Consider the following 23,636-nt stretch of genomic DNA (forward strand, 5'->3'; position numbering starts at 1 on the left):
TGTCTTCCAGAAACCACACACATTCCACTAAGCAGCTTCCATTTCTAAATGCTTTAGCCTTCTTTCAGGTGTTAAAGTGGCCTTTATAGTAAAGGATCTGCCAGGACTTCCATTATAAATTACTGTTTTTCACATGTTAGAAATCGGACATAAAATATTGATGCAGGTTAAAACTTGCATACGAGGATTAAGTCTATGAGGACAATAAGGAAACAATGTTTCCTGGGCATTCTGGACTGGGAACAATTTAGACATTACATTGTTTTTAGAAATTGATTAGTGCCTCTGTACCATGTGCTTTAGAAAAAATGTCACTTTTTGCTAAGGGACTACACAATTTTTACTTTTCTCAAAGAACTGAGCAGGCCTCCCTGTGTATCTTGAAAAATAAGTGGTATGCTTGTGCTTAAAAGGAGGATGGTGCCCTCTGAATTAGTATTCAAAGCACCTGGTTTGACCTAGCAGAGCATGTGTACCATGAAATCGTTTCCTTTTCTGTGGTGCTTCCCAGATTAGGATCTCAAAGTCTTTTATTAAGAACTTCAGGCAAATCACCTTATGAAACTGGAATTGTGACTTCACAGTTATAATTGCAAAGTTAGTCATTTTCCAATGTAAACTGATCCTAACCCTACTCACTCAACTTTCTGAAAAAGCTCCTTTCCGCCTCATGTTATTTCTGAGAGTAGGGTTTTCTGAGGGGAAGGATTTTTGGGGGGGAGGGGTGGGAGATCTTGATGTTGATTGGATGGGTAATCAGGGTGGTCCACTACAAAAGTGATTTTTCCTCCTGTTGATAATACCCCACTTTAACTGAATTGTCTCGTTAGAACTGACCCCCACACATACTTGGTAAGGCAACTCCCATCTTTTCATGTACTGTGTATATATATCTTCCTACTGTATTTCCCACTTCATGCATCCGATGAAGTGGGTTTTAGACCACGAAAGCTTATGCCCAAATAAATTTGTTAGTCTCTAAGGTGCCACAAGTACTACTTGTTGTTTTTACTATTTACAGTGTTTTTCTTTTAGCAACAGCATTTGACGCATCCACAGCTCCACTCCACACCAACCCTATTAACTATGGTGCCTTGGATAAAGACAGTCCTCAGGAGGAGGAAATACAACTCTCAAAGCAATTTTATAACAACATCTTTGCTTCTGAGGAAAATAATTTAAAGAGAGTTCTAACCTCAATCAGGCCTTGATTCAGCAAAGCACATCAGCGCTTGCTTAAATTCCATTCATCTAATTGAACATAAGAACATGTTTAAATGCTTTGTTGATTGGGGCCTTCATCTCTATGCCTACTGATAAGTTTGGATGAAAGGAGTCAGGATTCTAAGAGACCAGTGCAGATTCTGTATCATACATAACCTACTAAATAGTGTGGGCTTTTTTTGTTTTAATCAGTTAAATTGTTATAGTTTTAGGGCTCTCCTCTAAAATATTAAGTAAATATTCACCCACAAAAGCTTATGCTGCAATACGTCTGTTAGTCTATAAGGTGCCACAGGACTCTTTGTTGCTTTTTACTCGTGATTAATTTTCTGCATGCAAGTAATACACTGATTTCAGTGGCACTACCTACCTGTATAAAAGTTACTGGTACCACTCAATAGTAAGCAGTAAATATTAGCATGATCAGATCCTGAGTGAGAAAGTGTGACACAGGAATGAATCACATTGGGCAAAGGGGAACAAGTCCAAGAAGAGGAAGTTTACTCCCCCTTGGAACAACAGTCCCATATTCCTTCAGAGCATGTGATTCTCACGTTGGAACCATACTGATAGACATCTATCTTCCATATATTTTTGCAGTACTAATATATTTGCACAATAATTTATAGCTGCTGCTTCTCATATAGGCCATGTCTACACTAGCACTTATATTGGCAAAACTTGTGTCGCTCAGGGGTGAAAAAACACCCCTCCTGAGCAACATATGTTTCGCCAACGTAAGTGATAGTTTGCACAGCGCTATGTTGGCATGTGAGCTTCTCCCGCTGACATAGCTACTGCCACTCATTGGGGGTGGTTTAATTATGTCAACAGAAGAGCTCTCTCCTGTCAGCATAGAGCAGCTACATGAGAGATCTGACAGTGGCACAACTACATTGGCCTGCTTTATGCTTGTATTAGGTAATCGTTGGTGGAAGTGGTCTAGAAATTCACTTCTATTACTGTTGAACAGAAGAATAGTTTGAAAATAAATGGAGTGGCTGGCAATGTAATTATACAAATAAATTGAGCTTTTAATTGTTGCTTGAAGGAGATTTTGTAGAAACAATTTAATTAGACAAGTAAAATGGAAATTTTTAGGTTTTTTTTGTCACTTTCCCTCATTTTATTTACCCCTCTTTTCTGGTGCACTAATCTGAGTTTTATGAAAATCAGCCTGGAGAGTCTGGGGAGTCATTTCTAGTTTCCTGTAGTTCTAGTGTTGCCTAAGAGAAAGCAAACATAGCTTTCTGATAAACATTAAAGTACCAGCTGTTCTCTGCCTCTGCCCCTCCCCCACTGGAATTTTACATTTCCATAATACTTGCCTTTGGAGGTAATTTTACAAAGAAAAAATATATAATATGGAAATATTTCAGAACAGATTTACAATAATTACAGGAAATGCAAATACTAGCTTTCGTATGTGTTGGAGAAAAGGAGGTGCTGGCAGATTGCTAAGTCTCCCTACAACAGTAATGTGCCTGAGGTGCCATGGGGCTTGGAGGCGCACTGCTCTTAGCCAGGCAGCAGAAGGCCTGAGCTGGGTTATCTTCTCATGAGGTTTCCACTATTAGAGCCATAAAGGCTCCTTTCCAGAAATACCAGCAATCAGGACAGAAGTGCCAGCTACTAGTATGCTTTCCATCCCCGGGGCGGAAAGAAGTTTTAAATGTCAGTCATTTGCAAGACATTGCATCTAGTCCTCACTACCTCAAAGAGAGAGATGCCCACAGGAGCCATATACCAAGCTTCCAGCTGCTAAGCGTGTGGGACTCTGGTTCACACAAAACCATGAGCCAGGGCTGGATCTCTCTCTAAGCACTCTGACCTCTAGGGGAGAGCAATGTGGCAGTGCATCCTGCCATCATAGAAGGTTGAACTAGCTAATATGAACAAGATACTGAAGAGGGACATCTCAATATTAATGTTGAAGGCTGACCGTACAAACTAGGCCTGTTGCTATCTCATGAAAAGTTGTGCTGGGAGTGACTGAGGGAGAAATCTTGGCTATATTTTCTTCCTTTAGCTCCTCAGGAACTTGCTCCCATCAAAACATCCAATTACGTAGAAACCTGGCCCTTTTAGACAGAGCTACAAGACTCACCTCTTCAGTCTGGCCTTCCCAACTTGGGAGACTCAGTAACACAGAGAAGAGCTCCAAGTATATGCTTATAACAGCCTGAAGAAGAGCTCTATGGAACTAAAAAGTTTGTCCCTTTCCCTGACAGAAATTGGTCCAATAGAAGATAACTACCTTCCCCACCTTGTTTCTTATAAGAACCATAAAAGGAGAAAGTGAAATATTATCATCTGTAAGCAGATGGACTCAAACTATTGGTCTCAACTTGGATTGACATTCAAAGAAAGTTTAATGTTAAATGGTAACACTGAAGACGGGAGCTGCGCAACATTCTCTGAAATGCAAGAGATTTCCTTGTATTACTATAGATCCTCATCTGTTTTATCCTGTGGTTCCAACTTGCAACTTCAGCAAGATTAAAGGGACTGTAACATTCATGGAGTACTGCAACCCTTTTGAGTTTTACAAAGTCAGATTGAGTCCTCCTCGCCCCAAAGCAGCCTGACCTTCTGTCAATATACAGCCCAATAGCCATGACACTTCTTCCTACTAATCAGAATAAATACAGTCCAAGTGTCCCCCTGCCTTTGTAGGTAACACCCTTGGGCCATTTTACCCACGGTCCTGCCTGCCTCTCCTGCTTCATCCCTCCATTGCTTGTGCCCTCACTACTCCTCCTCCTAACTCTTTATAACTCCCCCCAAACTATAATTTTTCTTTGCTTCAAATCAACTTTCCATCCTCTGGCTCCCTGTCATTCCCTACCCCCAAATATCTCCTCTACCCAACTGCCGATTTCCCTCCTTTGTTTCTGAATTTTCTGGGACTGGAGAGAGCGGAAATGAGAGGGAGTTAAACTTTCAAAACAATGATGGAATTCTATCTTTATATTTTGCATTTACCTTCTAACTGATTGTGGTTGTAAATAGCTCTTTTGGGACCAACTATTTAACTGTTACAATATTAATTAAGCCTGCTGCTGATGAGAGAAATAAATCTGTCCTGTGTAATCCAGTGACTCTTGCCTGATAAATACTGTCCAGATTAGGGTTACTCATTACCTAGGTGGGTGTCTGTAACACAGACACAAGAGCCTAAGTAAAATTATTACTATGTCTACACTGGAGTGTGATTCCCCTGCTGGTGTATACATACGTGTGCTTGCTCTCATCAAGTTAACACAAGTATAAATAGTGTAGCTTGAAGTGGTTTCTATCATATACAGGGTTTACAGTTTGGTTCAATGGTTCTCAGCACCCACCACCCATACAAGTTGTTCCAGCATCCCTGAATGGCAATGGAAGCATGGCTGAGCACATCCCTGCCTGAAATGGGTGGGTATGTACCTATGCTACCACAGCTATACTGCTTTTTATAATTTTGCTAGCTAAATAAAAGCAACTGCAAGTGTATGTACAGGAGCAGGGAAATCATATCTCTAGCTTGCACTGTAGACAGTCTGAGATGGTAACATCTGCTGCATGCAGCTACTAGGAGCAGTTTTGCAAAGAGATGAGAAGTATTAAGTGGATGTCTTCATTTTTTTACATTTATGAGAAAAATGTAGAAAAACTGTTTAACATAGTTAGACTCCAATCCTGGGACTATTCACAGTGTGTAAAGTTAAGCACATGCGTAAGTCTTTGCAAGATCAGATCTTTAAATTTTGTCTAATTTGGAGAAGGGACTTGAATCTGGGTCTCCCATGCCCCTGCTGATTGCCCAAACCAGCAGGCAACTGACTGTTCCGAGGTGGGTCTCTCTTGCATGCATGCTGTTTGGTTTTTGACCAGAAATTCCACCCTGGATCCAAGAAACCATCCCAAGTAAATTTCCATTGAAACAGATTGATTCCATGCAGGGGCAGCTCCAGGCCCCAGCACACAAAGCTCTGCCGGCGCCGTCAGGGGGGCAAGCAGGTTGCCTTCGGAGGGTCCGCTGGTCCCGCGGCTTCGGCAGACCCTCCGCAGGCAAGCCACCGAAGGCAGCCTGCCTGCCGTGCTTGGGGCAGCAAAATGCCTAGAGCCGCCCCTGGTTCCATGAAAAGTTTTGGATGAGCATTTTCCAGTTATAAAACATTTAGTCAAAAAGCTCCTGATCAGCTCTAAATGTCATATCGGTTATACCAATAAAGAGGCAATTTGTATATACAAGATATTCTTAGAATGTAAATAAAGCTGAAAATACACTCCAAATAATGCTGTTAAAGTTTAGTATTGAAAACTGATGTCAGTAGTGTTCTCCAACTATGTTTTTTAGTTAGCACTCTGAACCCAATCCCATTTGTGCCCATAACAGAACACGGATGCTGTTTTTGTGGGGGGAAAGGCACAAACAAATGGAAACTAAAGGGAATTTAGTTTTAAAAAGCAGCTAGTGTTCAGCCACAAAGAAGTAGATAATTCTTGGGTTTTTAAATAATAAACTTCATTTTTCTTAACAACCTCACGGCCATGCTGTGACAGGCAATTTTTTGCCCCAGTGCAACTGTTATTTTTAATTAAATCTCAGGAAGCTTGTTAACTTCTGGCATGCGCCTGCTGCACTTAAACTCACTTACCACTTTCCACACGAGATGGATAATTGTGTAGCTTTAGCATTAAAAGTTATAGTTCATGTTTCCAAAAGACAGACAGACACAGACAATAGAATGATGGATGTCTGGAGTAAAAAATCAATTGTGAGATATTTGATGGGCAGAATATTCTGGATATGCTTGTCTGAAGTGTGTGTGGATATCTCATAAGAGGAATGACCGGACTGTTGAACTAAGCCGGGAACCAGTGCCGTTTGAATTTAAACAAAGATCATAATAATTTACCCGGGCAAAGATAAGACAATGAATAGAATTATGAAAGATGTCCTCCTTGTACAGTAAGAATTTGTGTTGCTTTGTGATGGTCTGACTATGCAACCACTACTCTAGTTCATGAAATATTCCCATTGACTTGAATAGTACTACTTGACAAAGTGTTACCCTCCATAAGGGTGGCTGCATCTGGCCCATTCTGTGTAAGGACTGGAGTTGACAGTAGCTGCGTTGCTGCATTCTCACCTTTTGTCAAGTAACTCAACAAATATCTTGATGAAAAAAGCACCTCTAAAAGGCTCTCTGATACGGTGATATTAAGAAAAACAAATCTGCTACAGAAAGTTAAACCCAAAACACTGAGTTACCAGCTCTGACATTCCATGCTACTTTTCCCTTCTGGTACGTACAGGTCTCATTTCAGTTAAGGGTCCAAACTTTCTAATCCTTTAGCCCTAATAATATTTTTAGGGCTCATTTACCCAGGCAGTTTGTACCGATTTAAATTGAAATGCGAATTTAAGCCTGTATATTAGACTGGCATAACTCCCCTTGTTGACACTCTGACTTCAGTGTAAGAGTGCCCCAAACACTTGAAAAGCACCTCAGTCGTAGAAGGACCTTTATAGAAATTAAACTCTGTACTCTGACAGGTAAACAACCTTTCTAGAATTTGGAGAGGCAAGTGGGTGAGGCAATGTCTTTTATTGGGCCAACTTGTGTGGGTGAAAGACAAGCTTTCAAGCTTATGCAGAATTTCCTAGAACTGAGTATTTCTGGATTCAGTATTTGATGTAAATGACACAATAATTCATAAGTAAGGCTATGTTTTAGTCACAGTTATTTTAGTAAAAGTCATGGACAGGTGCCAGGCAATACACAAATTCTTTTACTTTTACCAGACACCCCTAACTAAAACTTGGGCCGGGGGACAGCAGGTTCTTGGGGGAAGGGGGAGCATGGGTGAAGGGGTGCTCAGAGGGGCAGGTGGCAATACGCAGCTCGGGGCCCCTGCTGTTTTGGATAGACAGGTTTGGCGGGGCTGGCAGGCTCCCTACCCAGTTCCAACCAACATAACTTCTAGGGGGGAGGGGCGGCCAGGGGGCCCCGCGTGCTGCTCCCACTATGAGCGCCAGCCCCGCAGATCCCATTAGCTGGGAACTGCAGCCAATGTGAGGTGTGGGGGCAGAGCCTGCAGGCATGAAGAGCGTGCAAGGCCCCCTGACCGTTCTGCCTAAGAACTGCAGGGACATGCCGGTGGGAGCCGGGGAGCTCCCCCCAGTGAAGCACTGACACACACCCGTGCCTCAGCACTGAGCACCCTCCCACAGACCTAAACTGCTGTTGCTGGCCTCTGAGTCAGCACCAGCCACTGCAGAAGTCACGGAAAATCACGGAATCTGTGATTTCCATGACAGACACGCAGCCTTGATCATAAGGTAACTCTAGGACTGTGTAAAAACATATATTGGATCTAAAAAGAGGTTAAACGGTGGCTTATACTTGGGATATCATTCTTGTTTTTTTACTTGCATAATGCCTACCAAGCAATAATTATTGACTAAACCTGGATACAGTACTCTGGATGAGGGCTATCCAGTGTTTTACATAGCTAAATGTAAGTAGTTTCACAGTCTATTTATATCCTACTCAGCTACCAAGGTAGCATTATATTAGACTTTGGTTTCACTTTATCTTTGAATTTATCTGAAGATTATGGGGATTTTTCTTTAGTAACTCCCAAATCTCTTCCTTCATTAGTATTTGGTAGTCTTTTGTCAGTTTAACACAGATTTAGTGTTAATATGCATAACATTTTCTATTTTGCTAACCTAGGCTATTGTACATTTCTCATTGACCTAACTAACCCCCTTACTGTGCTGTGAAACTGACCAGTTTAGATTGTGCTGCAGTACTTTGGTAGATTAGATTAACTATTTCAAAATTTGTAGCACTTCTCTAATGCATTAAAGTACTGGCCTGTAATGCCTGTATTTTGTAAATTCAGTCTCTTTAAACTAGTGTGATAGTTTTAAGGTAAGTTGTTTTGGGCCTTTAACAAGGAAATACCTGCATTTTATATGGTTTTTAAGATTCAACATTAAGATGATCTTGACATTGTGTGAATGCTAAAATCCAGTTCCTGTTGAAGTCTATCCAAACCTCTTATTAGGCCCAGTTCTGGTATCACACTTGTGTAAGTCATGAGAAATTATTTAAACCAATGGAGTCACATGGATTAAAGAGAGTACAAAAGAACAGACCTATGAACTTCTCTGGGAACATGAGTAGTCCCTGAAAGAACAAGCACAGAGAGCTCTGGAGCAATCAGTGACTTACTGCATTCTGCTAACAGCCACCATGAGATGCAGCAAACATGATATTCAACCTGGTCAGCAAGTAACACTTCAAGTTCTGCTTTTCTCAGTGTTCTCTCACTGAGTTCTCTAAAATTTACATAACTGAAGGGAAATTTAGTGACAAGCAATTTGATTTTCTTAGGCTTATCCGCTTACCACTCTTCAGAAATATTTCCTGAACGATCAGCTAACATCTTTTCACTTTGCATTCTTGGACATACAGTCTCTGTGGGTATTCACTGTGGGTGCACATGCACACTGTGCACTTGGGACCAGAAGTTCTTCAATAGAAGTGTCCATTAGTCTGTTTCATCATGCTGCCAGCTGACTGCACAAGGGGCAGCATAGCCCAGCTGCTGCTCCAGTTCCTTTCTATAGCTCGCAGTCTGAGAGGGCACCTTGTGTGTCTGTAAGCTTTCTAGCTTTTTTCTTTGAACTTTGACCTGTAAATAGTCTTTTATATTAGATAGTAATTAAGTTGTAGATAGTTTGGGGGGGGTTGTCCTCCCTGTTGTTCCCCCCACTGTTTGGGGCACATACCCTCATATACCCAGAGTCCTAGGCTTCAAGCCCATCGTGGCTTGCTCTTTGGTCTTCCTGCTGAGTGACATGAGGAGAGCTGCCTGTACTGTCTCAGGGAGTCATGCATTACATCAATGTGAGACCTGCTGCTCCTCTCCACCTCACAGTCTTGAGAATTCAGACTCTGCAGGCATCTAATGGAATTCTCCATGAGGCCACTGTCTGATCTGGTACCCTCCCACTCTCCTCCTTGTCAGCCAGAGACTTCAGGCTTTGCTCTTCCTGCACTGGCATTTTCCAGAATTCTCCAAAAACTCCATGAAATGAAGCCGTAAAAAGGGTAAGGAGAAATATGCTCATAAAAAGAGACACAAATCACCCTATAATTCCTGTAAGAAAAGAACTGCATTTCCCCTTCCCTTTAGCACTCTGAGAGACTCTCTGCCCTGGAGTGGGTGCAACCGGAGCTAACAGGGCACACAGACTGACACTGGCAGTATCAGGAGCTTCAAGTGCATTGAAATAATCTACAAAGGCATGTAAAGATAGAAAGGCGTATTCACCTTGCACACTTGCAGTACCACACTGCACCAAGACCACCGTGCCCATGCACACACTGGTGGACCAGCCTATACCGAAGACTCCTGCTAGTTCTCCTACCACCAGACCTCATTACAGCCTTCTTGAGGACCTGGTGATTTACACAGATCTTGAGTCACTGATCCTGTCACATCCAGTTTTAGTAAGAGATGTCACTACCTCATCCACATCATTCACCAGTCCTGAGTACTAGTCAAGCTGTGATGCTGGTCATGGGGGGTGTGGCTTTGACTGTGCTGCGGTACTGGGATGACTCTTACTCCATGGATGAACAGGAGACAGTATTGCTGATTTCCCTAATGATTCGGACATGGACATCAGCCCATAAAGGGCTTCCAGAACCTCCCAAAGGCCCCTACATTCCAATGACACACATTATGGAGTTAGGTACCAGTGGTGTCCCCAAAGGGCCCACCTCCATATCTCTATTATCCCCACCCATTGGCCATTACTGGAGGTCTTGGATTCCATACCATTGAGCCTCGAACTACGAGAACCCACTGCATCACTTTTGGAAGAGAGTGCCTCCAAGAGAGAAGCCTCAGCTCCTCTCTTCCCCTCCCCGCTGGAGCACATAGGAGCAAGAGCAGCAGGTACTGCTGGATGTGACAACAGCATCTTTTATCTCCGATGAGGCGCCAGCCTCTCCCTCCCCCTCTGGATGATTACAGGCAGCACTAGGAACTTCTTAGGAGGATTGAAGAAACCCTCCAGATTCCATTGGAAGTGGATCAGGATCCTAAACAAACTTTTGGACATTCTCAAGTCTATGGCTTCTTCTAAGGTGGATATCCTTATTAATGAAGCCCTTCTGCAGCCTGTTAAGGACATTTGGCACATACCAGCTCCCTCTTTGATCCTGAAGAGGGCTGAGAAGACTTCTTTTGTTCCCTCCACCAGAGTTGAATGTTTTCCTACCCTAATCACAAGTCTCTGGTTGTCCAAGTAGTCATAGAGAAGAACAGGCTAATCCTGCCCAGGACCACTCCTTCAGACAAGGATGCCAGGAGACTACCTTCAGCAGAAAGAACGTTTTCATCAGCTAACCTACTATTCCGTATTGCAAATTACCAAGCACTCAAGTCAAAATATGACTTAATTATAACAAGCTGTCAGAGTTCATCAATAAACTACTTCAGGAATGTAGGTCCCGGTTACTATCTTAGATGGAGGGAAGCTAGTGGCCAGATAGTCCCCTCAGGTGTCGCTTGATGCAATGACTCAGCTGCTGGCTCCATGAAAACATGATGGTTATGAGGCGGGCCTCTTGGCTGCAGTCATCAGGGTTCCAGGTAACAGCTGAAGATCTCCCCTTTGAGAATAACAACCTATTCAACAAGAAAAGTGATAAGTAGCTTCAGTCCCTTCAGGACTCTCGTGACATCCCTTTGCTCCTAGAGAATATACACCCGGGCATTTTGCAAGAAAAATTCTCAGCAACCACTGCATAGATACCAGCCTACCCCTCAGCTGTTCTATCATCAAAGGGCCTACAGGCACAGTTGCCAACTTTCAGAATAAGCCAAAACTCAAGCTAATCCCATTTTAAAACAAGGCCAAAACAAGCCAATCCCTAAGAACCCCAATAGCCTGTGACTAGATTCCCCCCCCCTGCCCCGGCAGGCAGTCTGGGACTGTGGTGGACCCACATCAAGCTACAAGCCGAAAACTAGCCAACAAGCAACTTTCAAGCCAATTAAGCCAAAACCACAGTATGTTTGTCAATATCACTTTTCATAGCCTCCCAGGTAACTACTGAGTGTGCTGTGATATTAAGAGAGATACAAAATCACTTTTCAAAGCAAGCCCCAGGACCCATTAAGCCCTGGATGGGTGGGCCGAAGAGGGAGGCAGCATTATTTTTGTTGTTCAACCTGTCAGAGACCCTACAAATATACATTACAATGATTTGGATGTGAATCTGTGCATATTTGTTTTTCCTAATGTTAATTAAGTATTTTAGGAAAAAAGTGTCAGTGTGGCTACCAGGGAGAGTTTGTGGCTGCACTCTGAGGCCACCAAAAATTTTGTTGGGAAAACCACTGTGTTGGTTTAAATCATACCAAATTTTTTATATGTCTCTAGTAAGATTGAAAAATATCTTTACAATATAAATATTCCCCCTTTCTTGTTGAGTCAGGAGTATCTAGTACAGCAGACCCTCAGCATAAAATATTTTTTTGCATATCTGTCTGTAGGGAGTCTCCTCTCTAGCAGAACAAACATATTAAATGTGCACCTTAATTTTCATCAGAAAGTCTCCAGATTTATCTTTGCAAACGGTCCAGAAGTCATGGGGAGGGGAGAGTACAGCTTTCTGGGGAGCATCTTACTAAATTCACAATAGTGTAGATATTAAACAGGAGATGCAATCACATACATATTTAGCAATTCACACCTTCAAAGTGTTGTTCAAATGTTGTTATACTGCCACTACTCTTGTAAGGGAGGTGTTATCCCTATTTTACAGGAGGGGGGCATTGAGGCAAAGGTCACACAGCAAATTGGTAGCACATACAGTTCACCTGACCACTCTGGCTAGCATGTCTAACTTAAGTCAAGTTATGCTTTAGTATCAAAAGCCACAGAAGTTGAAGAAGGAGAACTGTAGAATACACTGATGACTATGTGCACATAAATTCCCAGTGTTTTGCTTGATGTAACACATTTATGTCATAACCAGACTAAGTTTCATTTATTGTTTTAGCATGGTGGTTGATGTTATGGAAACCTCCCTGAGCAAAGCTTTCTGTAACGAAGAGGGAGAACAGCTTAAGACCACTTGAAGTAGACAAGGAACTTTGGTATACCAATCTAATTAACATGAAAGGTGCTCAAATGCTTCTGTGGTAGAAGAAAATACAAAACTTTAAAATAGATAATTTTCATGTGGCTGTTCCAAATGACCACTAACTACAAGGGAAATTAAGAGAACATCTTCATTGTTAATATCTTGCTGTCTCACCATTATTTTGTGATAGGCCTACCCTTCTTAAGTAGATGACTGACACCAGACTTACCAATATAAACAGCCTCTCCAAACTAAAGTAGTGTAACAATTTGTGATACCGTTATTCATGTTAAATAATGCACTGATTTCAATGGCACTGCTCATAGCATAAGATGCATTACAATTTGACCCTTAGTGAATATAATTAATTGGGCTATTTTATTTCATTTCTTGTTGCTTGTCACAACAAAGTATAAGATTTACTCTCTCAGAACAAAAAAGTCATCCCTGTAATTTCAGCACCATTTATGTCCCTCTTACACTTCTCAGTGGATTTTAAGTAGGCTATAGATCTTGTACAGATTCCCTGTACAGCAGCGAATTTCACCCTTAATGTTTTAGTATTTGTTGTATATCATTTACAGTGAAGGACTCTACAGGATGATACCCAGGCATCTTTACCTCCCACTGAAGAGAAACAACTGCAGTGTTCTACCCCAGAAGTATAGGTAGAATAATAATACTGTATCTAAATGAAAGTTTAGGCAATCAGAAAGCGTTATCACTTGTAATATGACCAGGATACCAGAGTTAACAGCTATATTGGTAGGAAAAATCCAAAATGTTAAAAATGACTTGTAGGTGCCTTTTTTTTTTTAAATCAAATCTGAAAAATAGTGTACCTCCCACAGGACTGTTTGGGGCATTAGTTCAGTAGTGCCTTAGAAGGAAGAATATCACTTCTTGCAGTAGCTGAAGTCTCCCATTCAAGTACTGATCCAGCCCAGTGATGCTCAGCTTGTGAAAACTGAAAGGGTCAGAGAACCAAGTGGTACCACCATAAAATGAGATACTTTAAATGCAGTATGCTGATTTTAAACTTGGTGAGTGATGGCAGTTCTATTATGTGCAAAACTTTGAGCAAGAATCCAAAAACAAAGCCTAACATTTTAGTTGTCTAAGTTATGGTCAGTCATTAAATATACAAAGTATAAAATTATGCAAGTTCAGCTTCATTTAAAAAGTACACTTGTGTAATGTAAGTTCTGTTAGACCGCTGAGGAGTTGCCCCTGTAGAAGATACCTAAGGGTCTAATCCAGTGTCCATTGGAACTCACTGATTTCATTAGGCACTAGCTCAGCCTATAGATGTGGTATAGCTGGTACACAGACCTTGAACAAAATGATACTCTTTTATCCCAACACATGAATCATTTCACTTGTCCTCCACAAACAGGAGGACAAGTTTTGTTGCAAAGAAAACTCAAAAACAGTATTTTATACGGGGTAGTGCACCAGCCTGAAGAGACTATTGTTAGGCAGTTCTCCTGCCTTGTAGTTGGAAACAAACATGTTTCTGTGAACTCTAAAATAGGGTGCTTTGCTTATTGCTGGTTAACGTATCAATATATAGAGTGCATAAGTGGTGGTACAGATTTAAATTACTCTGTTATAATGGAGACAAGAAACATTTTCTCAGCTAACACAAAATAAAGCTTGGATACTTCACAAATATTATAGTATATTCTAAACATGTTTCCAGTGGAAGAAGCAATAAAATCTAAAGTAAAATGCTTGATAGTGATGCTATAGTGTTCTACTCTTTCTGGACAATACGAAGCGTTTCTCACATCTGAAATCTGTATTTATCTACAGGAACGGACTCTGCCCAGATGTCTATCATGGCTGTGTATGATCTTACTATGAAATACTGTACAACTAGTACACCTATACATATTCCTGAACGGAGGGGGAGTGTGCATACAAAACCCCAGTACAAAGAATAGATGGTTCTCGTTGCCTTTTCTAATGAAATATCCTGTTTTTAAAATCAAAACTAAATGACATTAAAAGTAACATACTTTTTGTTACTAATTTTATACTAGGTCTGCAGTATTAAGAAGCAAAACTATAGATATAATTATTAATTTCCTTTTTTTTTAGGCCCAAACTGCTTTGCAGAAACCACTGTCATTCCAGCTGGCCGAGAGGTGAAGACTGATGAATGTACTATATGTCACTGTACTTACGAAGAAGGCACTTGGAGAATTGAACGACAAGCTATGTGCACTAGACATGAATGCAAACAAATCTAGGGAATCTACAAATCAAAAGTACTCTGATGTTTTTAAAAAATATTTCACTGTGGTGAAAACCCTAGATAAGCCTGGGAAAGATTATTCATTGTAATAAGAATATTTTTGGTGAGGAGAAAAGATCATCATATTGCAGTATTACATTACTATGAAAAACAAAATACCAAGACAAAGAAATCCATATATTTAAAAAAGTTTGGACATAAAAAATCCTGTTTTAACACTTTATTTTCACGGTGAGTGCACTGAGTACTCTATCAAATATTATATGTATTTATATAATTTCATGATAGAAGTTAAAATAAATGTTTTATATAGATACAGCTTAAAATACGGTACGGTTGCCTGTCCTATTATGTACATGCACTATGCCTAAAACATTTCCGTTTTAGTTTTATCATGACTATTTTTGGTGGGCAACAATAACAGACGTGTGGCCAGAAAATAGCCAGCAAATCAATCACATATTTCAGGTACTTTGAAGTTCTACCTTTTGAAAATATACGGTATAAGCTTTAAAAGAATGTGCTAAATTTATTATTTGTGCAAAAGTAGGCCAAATTCTCTTCTCAGTTATTCTGGTGCATCTCCAGTGGGCCTGCACTAGTATAACTGGGAAGAGAGTATGAAATTGTGACTTTGATTATAGTAATTGTTTCAGAACTCTAAACACAGATCCTATAAGAATTAATTTCAGGTATATACACATCACATCAGGATGAATTCTTTTGTGATGTAAAGCATCCCATATCTGATATAATGGCTGTAAGTGACAAAACAATGAAACTTGCAACAAATTTACATTTAATGGTTGTGAAAAACAAGTACAACTGACAACAGAGGGTGACAGGGCATGTAACAGGAGAACCAACTAACCAGGTGTAAGATAAAGCAGGTCTCCACTCTTTTATTTAAAAATGCTTTTGTTTTTCTGCTACTCTCATATATTACACTTGGGTTGAATCACTACTGAGGCCCAGGTTCAAGAAAGCCTTAAGTATGGACTTAACATATGCTTTGCTGAATTAGTGCAATGTTAGGAATTAGTAGTTGACTACATGACACCTGATGCGTAACTTACATTGTTTATCTCTCAGACTTCTATCAGGATTTTAATGGAAGTTTTGCCATTGACTTCGAGAGGCCAGGATTTCACATCAAGTATGGATTTTGCCCACATACCTATCAATCGCCAGACAATTGTTTTTCTCTTAACTAGATCAAGGACAAGAAAATGAGGAAACTACAAAGCAGCAAAGACATAAAATGCATAGCAAATTTAAGTAACCATAACAATTACAAATCTGAAGAAAAATAATCCTACAACAAAATGTACCTTCAAGTTCACATATAGCCTCAGTACATCCCAGGTGGACAATCAAGGAAAGTGGGTTTTGGACTGATTTATTATTTTTTCAAACCTCTTCTGAACCCATCAACTATCAAAATGATTTTCCTCAAGCCTATGTACATGTATATAAAGTACATCAAAATATTATACTAAAACGCTGTTATCAATAAGCAGCAGAATGTCTGACACATGTACTGTACATATTTCACTCTTAGCATAAAAATATTACTCTGCTAGCGGTAGTTAATGGAAATCACTAATGGGCAGATTGTGAAGAGCATCATCACATGTGCACCCCACATGCTAAGCACTCTGGACATAAAAGTGCTTGATCCTGCTACCTATACCAACAATAGTACCTCATTCCATGAGTAGAAATTACTAGTGCAGTAAGGGCCTACTCAATCTAACTAAAGGTGGCAGAATTTGGCCCTAAATCAAAGCCAAATCCTATTCACCTTACAAAAGTAGTTATGTTACTTAGATGAATAAAGCAAACAGATTTTGGTCCCAAGTTGCTAAGAGCTAGATTCAGAAAGGTACCTAGGATTCCAATGCTTAGGTGCCACTGGCATTTTGAAAACCATCACTCAGGCACCTGCAAGACTAAGCGGAAGCTGAGTTTCTACCAGTCAGCATTTGCAACATCCTAATGCTCACCCACAGCTAATGAGTGAGGCTTCTGAGCAACCCAAGCCAAAGCCCTCTTAGGATTCTCAACCCAGGCATTCTCCACCTTCAAAAGAATTGACTGAAAGACCCAACTCAGAATACCCATCAACACAGAGATTAGGGCACTCATCTGGAATGGAGAGGTAGGTTCAAATCCCTGTTCTAATTCAGGGGCATAGTTAATACTGAGCATTTTCCACTTCAAATTTTTAATCCTGATACCAACATATCCATTTCACCCAAATTTCCTGTCTGATTTATGTGATTCCTCAGGTCTCTCTAGTTTACTGAAGTTGTTTCTCTAATATTGTTGAGTTGCAGAGACTGCTGTTTAAAAATCATGATTGGGAGGATGACAAGATGGCTATGGAGATTCATAATGGGCTATGGAGTCTTTTACATCTAGGTCACCGAACAAAAAGCCAGCCCAGGTCCATAGTAGAAAATAACCCATAATTGACTCTGACTAGCATTCTTGTTGACAGCCTCAGTAAAGAGGCAAAGGAGTGAACAAGCACACTCCACAAGGGTGATTCTACTATATCAATGAACAGGAACACTGGCAATGTTATGTCTGAGAGCCTGTCAGTATGTAGATGTGAACTTCAGGCTCCAGCACTGTGATTTTGGCACCTTGTAGATGCAGTAATTTTTATTTAGCATTTAAAAGGTGGTGATGGGAAGATTTAAGATAGACTAGAGCTGATTTAGCCGCTGTGAAAGAACAATATCCTCTCTCCTTCAAAAATGAAAAGGAATATACAACCTGCAGTGGGATGCTGTCCTTCCTCAGGTGCTGAGGCCTATAGCAGAAAGAAAAAAGTTACATTTTACAGGGAGTCTTTCAAATAGCAGTAGAAAAGAACAATAAAACCTTAGCGAACACGGAATACAGGAAACAAAGACTGTCCATCTGTAGACTTTTTTTCTAAAACGTTTTAAGCAGACCAGAATGTTCCTAGTATCCATATTAGATACCAGTGTTGAAATCTATATTGATCCAGCTCTCACCACATAACTGAAGTAATATTCCTGGTCAAATCTAGGAGCACATGCTGTTTAATTTTTTCATACAAAAGTAGAAATAAAATCCAGCTACGTCGTTCCTAATGAGCAAAGCCACACAACGTATTGAGTTGCTGAGCGTATCGTACTGAGAAGTGCTCGTCCGAGGTTTGAACAAAAACGAAGAAACATGAAAACAAGCTCTGTTTTGCTGACAGACAATTTACTGGTTACTGGAAGTTATATTTAACTCTTTCCAGTTTATAATTTTAATCAACTAAAAAATGTTACTTATGTGAACAAATGTCAGTTTGACATAAAATGATAGTTTTAAAATCTGACTGTGGTAAAAATGTGTATTACTGCAAATATTAGGTTATCACTTACTTAATGTATATTGTCAAAAATGGGACGACAGCTCAAGCCAGTTAAAATGGTCAAAGGCACCTGCCGATGTTCAAGCAGCATTACTTGTTCCAGCTGGTTGGCAATTCTTTAACTTGCAGTTTTTTGTCCATAAGAGCTAGTACCCTACCAAATTCAGTGTCCATTTTGGTCAATTTCATATCATAGGATTTTAAAAATAGGCAATTTCTCATGTGAACATCTGCAACAGAGTGCTGTAACCGTGGGCCTCCCTACCCAAAAAAGAGCCATGGATTCCCACCCTTATTTCTGTGCTGCCTTCAGAGCTAGGCAGCCAGAGAGCTTTGACGCGAGCGCCAGCACAGAAGTGATGGTCGCAGGGTGTGGGAGGAGTCATCACTTGGGGGGCAAAGGCCGGCCTTATAGGTTGGCAACCACCAAGGGCCATATGGAGCTGGAGTTGGGGAGGTGCAGGGCTGGGGGCACCCCAGCTGGGGACTACCACCATGTGCTGGGCTGGGGAGGGATGAGGCTTCCTTGTGTCCTGCAGGGGCCACTTTGGGTGAGACCCCCCCCCAAGGAACCTCCCATGGCTGCAGGAAGCTCTGCAGCTGCTGGTTGGGAGTCCAGCTCTGAAGGCAGTGCAGCTGTGGAGCTTCCAGCAGCCAGGGAAGATTCCTGGAGGTGGGTCTGATCTGGCCTGGGAACAGCCCCTGCAGAGGAAGAGCAAGATCCATCCCTCCAGTGTCCAGCTGGCACTAGCAGATGGAGCCCAGCACATGGGAGGAGCCCTCCTCCCCTACAGTAGCCAGATTTCACAGCTCATGGCACATTTTTCATGGCCATGAATTTGGTAGGGCCCTAAAACTAAATTTCAAGACCTGCTAATGGGTCATGAATACATCTGTATTTCATGGTGAATGGGTGTTTTTTTGGGGCGAGGTCTGAGGATGAGCAGACATTCTTCTTTTCCCAGTTGTTTTTAGTGTTACTTCCATGAACACAGGGTCTCTGCTTTTAATTCTCCTGCTTATTCCCTATCTGAAATCAACTCTGACTTCTGTGGCTTTACAACAGGAGTGAATTTGTCCTCAAATATGCATAAGTAGTTGCTGCAGAGATCATGCCACATATGTTTTCTGATAAGGGAACAAGTGGAGAATATTTAAAAAAAACAAAAACAACTATCATTCATATAAAATGTTCCTATTACTAAGAATGGCGGAAGAGGGGAACAAAATAGAAAATGTGAGTTCAAAACTATTTGTAAATGTAACATTTTCCAGCTTTCTCCATGAAGTGTTCAGTTTTCTTTTCTGTCATATTCGAAGTGCTGGTGAAGAGGGAGGGAAAACATAGTAGATGAAAAGGTTAAATTTTTTTTTTCTTTAAAGCAGCATTCAGAAGTTTGCTCCCATGTTATACTATAGTGCAACTGCCTGACACATTATGGGAGCCTTTAAACTGCACAAGTTGAAGCATTGTATGTTCCTATCTATTCCTATTGGGATTTGGGGACAAAAAAGACAGAAACCGACAAATAGAAAAGACACCAAATAGAGAAGATAATATTGTAAAGGCAAATATAGCCATTCTTAAAGGTTTTTTATAATGGAAAAAAAGGTGAGAGCAGAAGAACATCAGAAAGAGGAAGAGCCATAGTGATATGAGAATGACAATGGAAGAAATACACCAAGCCAAACAATCAGGAGAAAACTACAGAATTTGAGTACAGGAGGGTGATGAACAGAAAGACTGAGTGGGAGGGAAATTAACTTAGTAAGAAGGGTTTCATGGGGTGGGGGTACAAAATGAGTGGGAAAAGACAAGGAGGTTGCAATAACGTATCTTAGGACAAAATAAATGAGAAGTATAACAACAAAGCAGTAAAGACGTTGACACAGCACAGAAGAGCAGAAGACTGAGGCCCTGATTAGGAAAGTGCTGAAGTAGCTGTCCAGAATAGAGATGGATCCTTAAATTGTTTTCCTCTCTTCTTCGGTAGTATAGACCCCAATCACAATTAAGAGAGTCTTCACTCTTCAGAAAAAATCTCATCTTTATATTCTCACACTATGTTTACATTACACTGCAGGACTATTAATTTCTTTTAGTGTCAAAATTCTCTCTTTTGAAGGCAATTATAGTATATGGCTCATGAGTTATTTCCACATTATATATAGGGTATTTTGAAAAGGAATTCATTTAGAAGTCAGGCTGACACAACCCACCCAGATTACCACCCATTTCCCTTAACAGCCAGTGTGTTCCCTTTATATACTGTGTTTATATGGCTTCATGGAAAGTACACTCTGCTCAGTACATTGCTGAAAAAACCGCAAGGAAAGAAAAGAGACCATGGTAGGGGGGAAAAAAGTTACTTTCCACTTTGCTATCCATATATCCAAATTGTTCATCAATTCTAGGTGAAAAAGGGATTTTAGATTAAAGTGCAAGCATTTTATCATTTGTGATATTAAAGACAACCCTAAAATCAATCATGCTCCAATACAAAAAAGGCATTGAGAGTGTTAAATTGTAGATGATGACGAAAGATCTCACAGAAACACTTTACAGTAAGAACCAGAATCTAATGCAATACTGCAACCATGGAATCCAATGTCCCACAAAGCAGAAAAATCAAGGCTAAAATATATCAGAAAAAAATGTCCAGTCTGACATATCAGACTATTGATCAGCCTCCTACCAAATGAGGTGGAGATGCTACTACCTGGTTAACCTTAAATAGCATTGAAGAAAACAAATTTCCTGTGCAACAGAATCCTGAGTTGGTAGGGTAACATGACCTAGTAAATATTTTTGATTGCTAATTATGTATCAATCATGAAAACACCCCACCTTGATTAGCTGCAGCTAAATTAATTGGAAAATAATCTTATTTACCTCTGAATTCATGAGGTAACATTTACTAATTTCTGATTCCTGATGGCTCAACTGAGGCTCATAACATATCTAGACCCTGTAACTTCATTTCTTGTTAAGTTGTAAAAGAAAAAAATTGATAAACATAAGAAATGAATGGCTATAAAAAAGGATATATTCCAGATGAAAATATTCAGAATGCACATATCAACACATAAAAGTGACTTAATATTTTGACATAGTCAACATTCATTGTCCCTTAAAGTAAATATCGGGCTTACCCTTGCATCCGTCAGCAGGCCTGGTGTTCACCTTAACAGCAGTCAACATTTCATCAGAGTGAGATCCTCCCTTTCATTGTTTCCTCTCTAGGCCAAGTAAAAAGGCCAGAATGTCTTAAAGGAGCCCTCAGCAGAGTAGATTGTAGGTGGAGAATTCTCCTGGTGCAGACATTGTAGAAGACAGCTGCAAGGCTGTCCTTAAACGACCAACTCAACTCCTAGTGGGAGTGCTGAGGACAGGCCTAGGCTTGAGGATATAAAAGACAAAAGGAGAAAATAAAAGCAAAGGTGACAAGGCAATAGCAGTTCTCGCACAACAATGAAAAGTAGCAAACTAAGTAGCAAGTATAGTAAGATTAATGGGAAATATAAGTACAAATCCTATATGGAATTATCAATGAGAACTGAAAAAGACGGAAAATTAATTTAATTAATTAATTAAATTTTCTGATTTATATGCAAAGAAGTTCCAGAGAATAAGGAAGTCTTTTGTGGGAAACTCTGAAAACTGGAAAATATGGAAATATTTGGGAAGTATGAAAAGTGCCAGTTGCATATCTATATACAGAATGTACACAAACATTTGCTGACAGCATGTGTAAATATATATATTCACAAATTACCAAATTCTGATCTTGGTTACACCAATGTAAATTAATTTCCAGATCAACACTAATGTAACTGAGAACATTTGTCCCATACACTATATATATAACATCTGTATTTAATTGTGATGAATGAATTATCAGATAAGAGAATGGGTATAAGTAATCTTTGTGAGGAATGTACGTTCATAGAAGGTGAAATTCCCTCTACGTAGTAAAACAGCACAAGGCCTACATACCAGTGGTACTATTTAAGCGCTCCAAATAAGTCTTAAGTAGGATTTAGGTGGTGTATAGGCATTGAATTGGCCTAATCCATGGAATGAATTTCACTCATAATAAGAAGAAAAAACCACCATTTTTCACACTATGCTACAATGTGTGCAGAGAATCAAGTCAAGACCCTTATAGGATATGACATATCAAAATGAAAAGAACTATTGCAGCATAACACTTATCAGTTCAATTCTATCCCAAGTAGTACGGTTGATATTAAATAAATGCCTTTAGGTGATGGAATTGTGTGCCAACTACAGTTTTTTGTTGTTTTTTTTTAAAAGGTGCATCAGATTGATAAATGTACTTTATTTGTAAAAAAAGTAAAAAGTGCAGCTTAATCTATATTTCTACTGCCTTAAAAACTAATTATTAATTGCAGAGGGTAATCCTGGAATTTATTTGTGGTAGGTACTGTACAAAGCTCCATCTGCTTACATTACTTGGCATGTTACCAACACAAAACCTACATATTTGCAAAGGCAAGACTCACTGTTTCCTATACTTTATTTAACCACTGATAAGTCAAACTAATGCTAAGTAATTTAGTGTTCTCGTGATTGGCTAATTATGGAGATGACATTTATGTGCAGTGCTTCAAATTAATGTAACCACACTTACAGTTTGCATTCTGTTTATCCCTGTTTACCAAATGAAAATGAGGAATAACTAGGATTTGGTCATTTTGTAGATTCCAGTTGAACAGAGATGAATTTCATAATTTACTGCTAAAGTATTTTTCCCCCGAAACACTGCTTTTTCCCCAACTACTTGTTTTAAAATGGCATTTGATAAAAATAGCTATTTTATATATTCTGCTAACTATTAGATATGCTGTTTATACAACTGTTTCAGCAATAAAAAGTCATTGTTAATCTTAATTATGTTTTTGCATTTTTTTTTTATTAATTAGATGTCCTTGATGTACATAAATATGCACTACAGAGAAACTCGTTCATTAAAACTGAAAAAGCAACCTCCATGGTTTTTCAAATATTTTAATTTTTTGGCACAATTCACATCAAATCACAATCTTTATGAAGTTTTTACGTATAAAAATATACCAACTGGTGCTTGTAATATAATTTAATTAATTTCCCTTATGTCTAAGAAGTAACCTTAAGGTCTTGTCTACATTACGGGGTTAGGTCAAATTTTGCCACGTTAGGTCGATTTAAAAATTAATGCGTCCACAGAACCAACCCTGTTCCGTTGACCTAAAGGGCTCTTAAAATTGACTTTTGTACTCCTCCCCGGTAAGGGGAGTAGTGCTAAAATCGACTTTGCTGGGTCGAATTTGGGGTACTGCGGACTCAAATAGACAGTATTGGCCTCCGGGAGCTATCCCAGAGTGCTCAATTGTGACTGCTCTGGACAGCGCTTTGAACTCTGATGCACTAGCCAGGTACACAGGAAAAGCCCCGGGAACTTTTAAATTTCATTTTCTGTTTGATCAGCGTGGCAAACTCAGCAGCACAGGTAACCATGCAGTCCCCCCTGAATCGTAGAGCGTAGAATATTTCTATGCACCTCCTATCATCTCTGTCCCTGAG

The 23,636-nt window shown here is 39.9% G+C and overlaps 1 protein-coding gene across 2 annotated transcripts in view; it reads left to right on the forward strand.

Moving 5' to 3' along the window:
- Positions 1 to 22,863, forward strand: part of VWC2 (von Willebrand factor C domain containing 2) — a 98,674-nt gene extending 75,811 nt beyond the window's left edge. The window contains exons 4-5 of one of the 2 annotated variants that reach the window (XR_007772301.1): positions 14,493 to 14,880; positions 15,742 to 22,863. Coding sequence is in view for 1 of the 2 variants with exons in the window: in XM_050937787.1 (XP_050793744.1) it covers positions 14,493 to 14,644 (152 nt within the window). In the remaining variant the exon portion in view is untranslated. Of the gene's footprint in view, positions 1 to 14,492 lie in introns of both variants that reach the window. The other variant, XM_050937787.1, reaches the window with a different exon arrangement.
- Positions 22,864 to 23,636: the final 773 nt, after the last annotated feature.

Source organism: Gopherus flavomarginatus, chromosome 2 (genome assembly GCF_025201925.1).
Source record: "Gopherus flavomarginatus isolate rGopFla2 chromosome 2, rGopFla2.mat.asm, whole genome shotgun sequence".
Taxonomy (NCBI): Eukaryota; Metazoa; Chordata; order Testudines; family Testudinidae; genus Gopherus; species Gopherus flavomarginatus.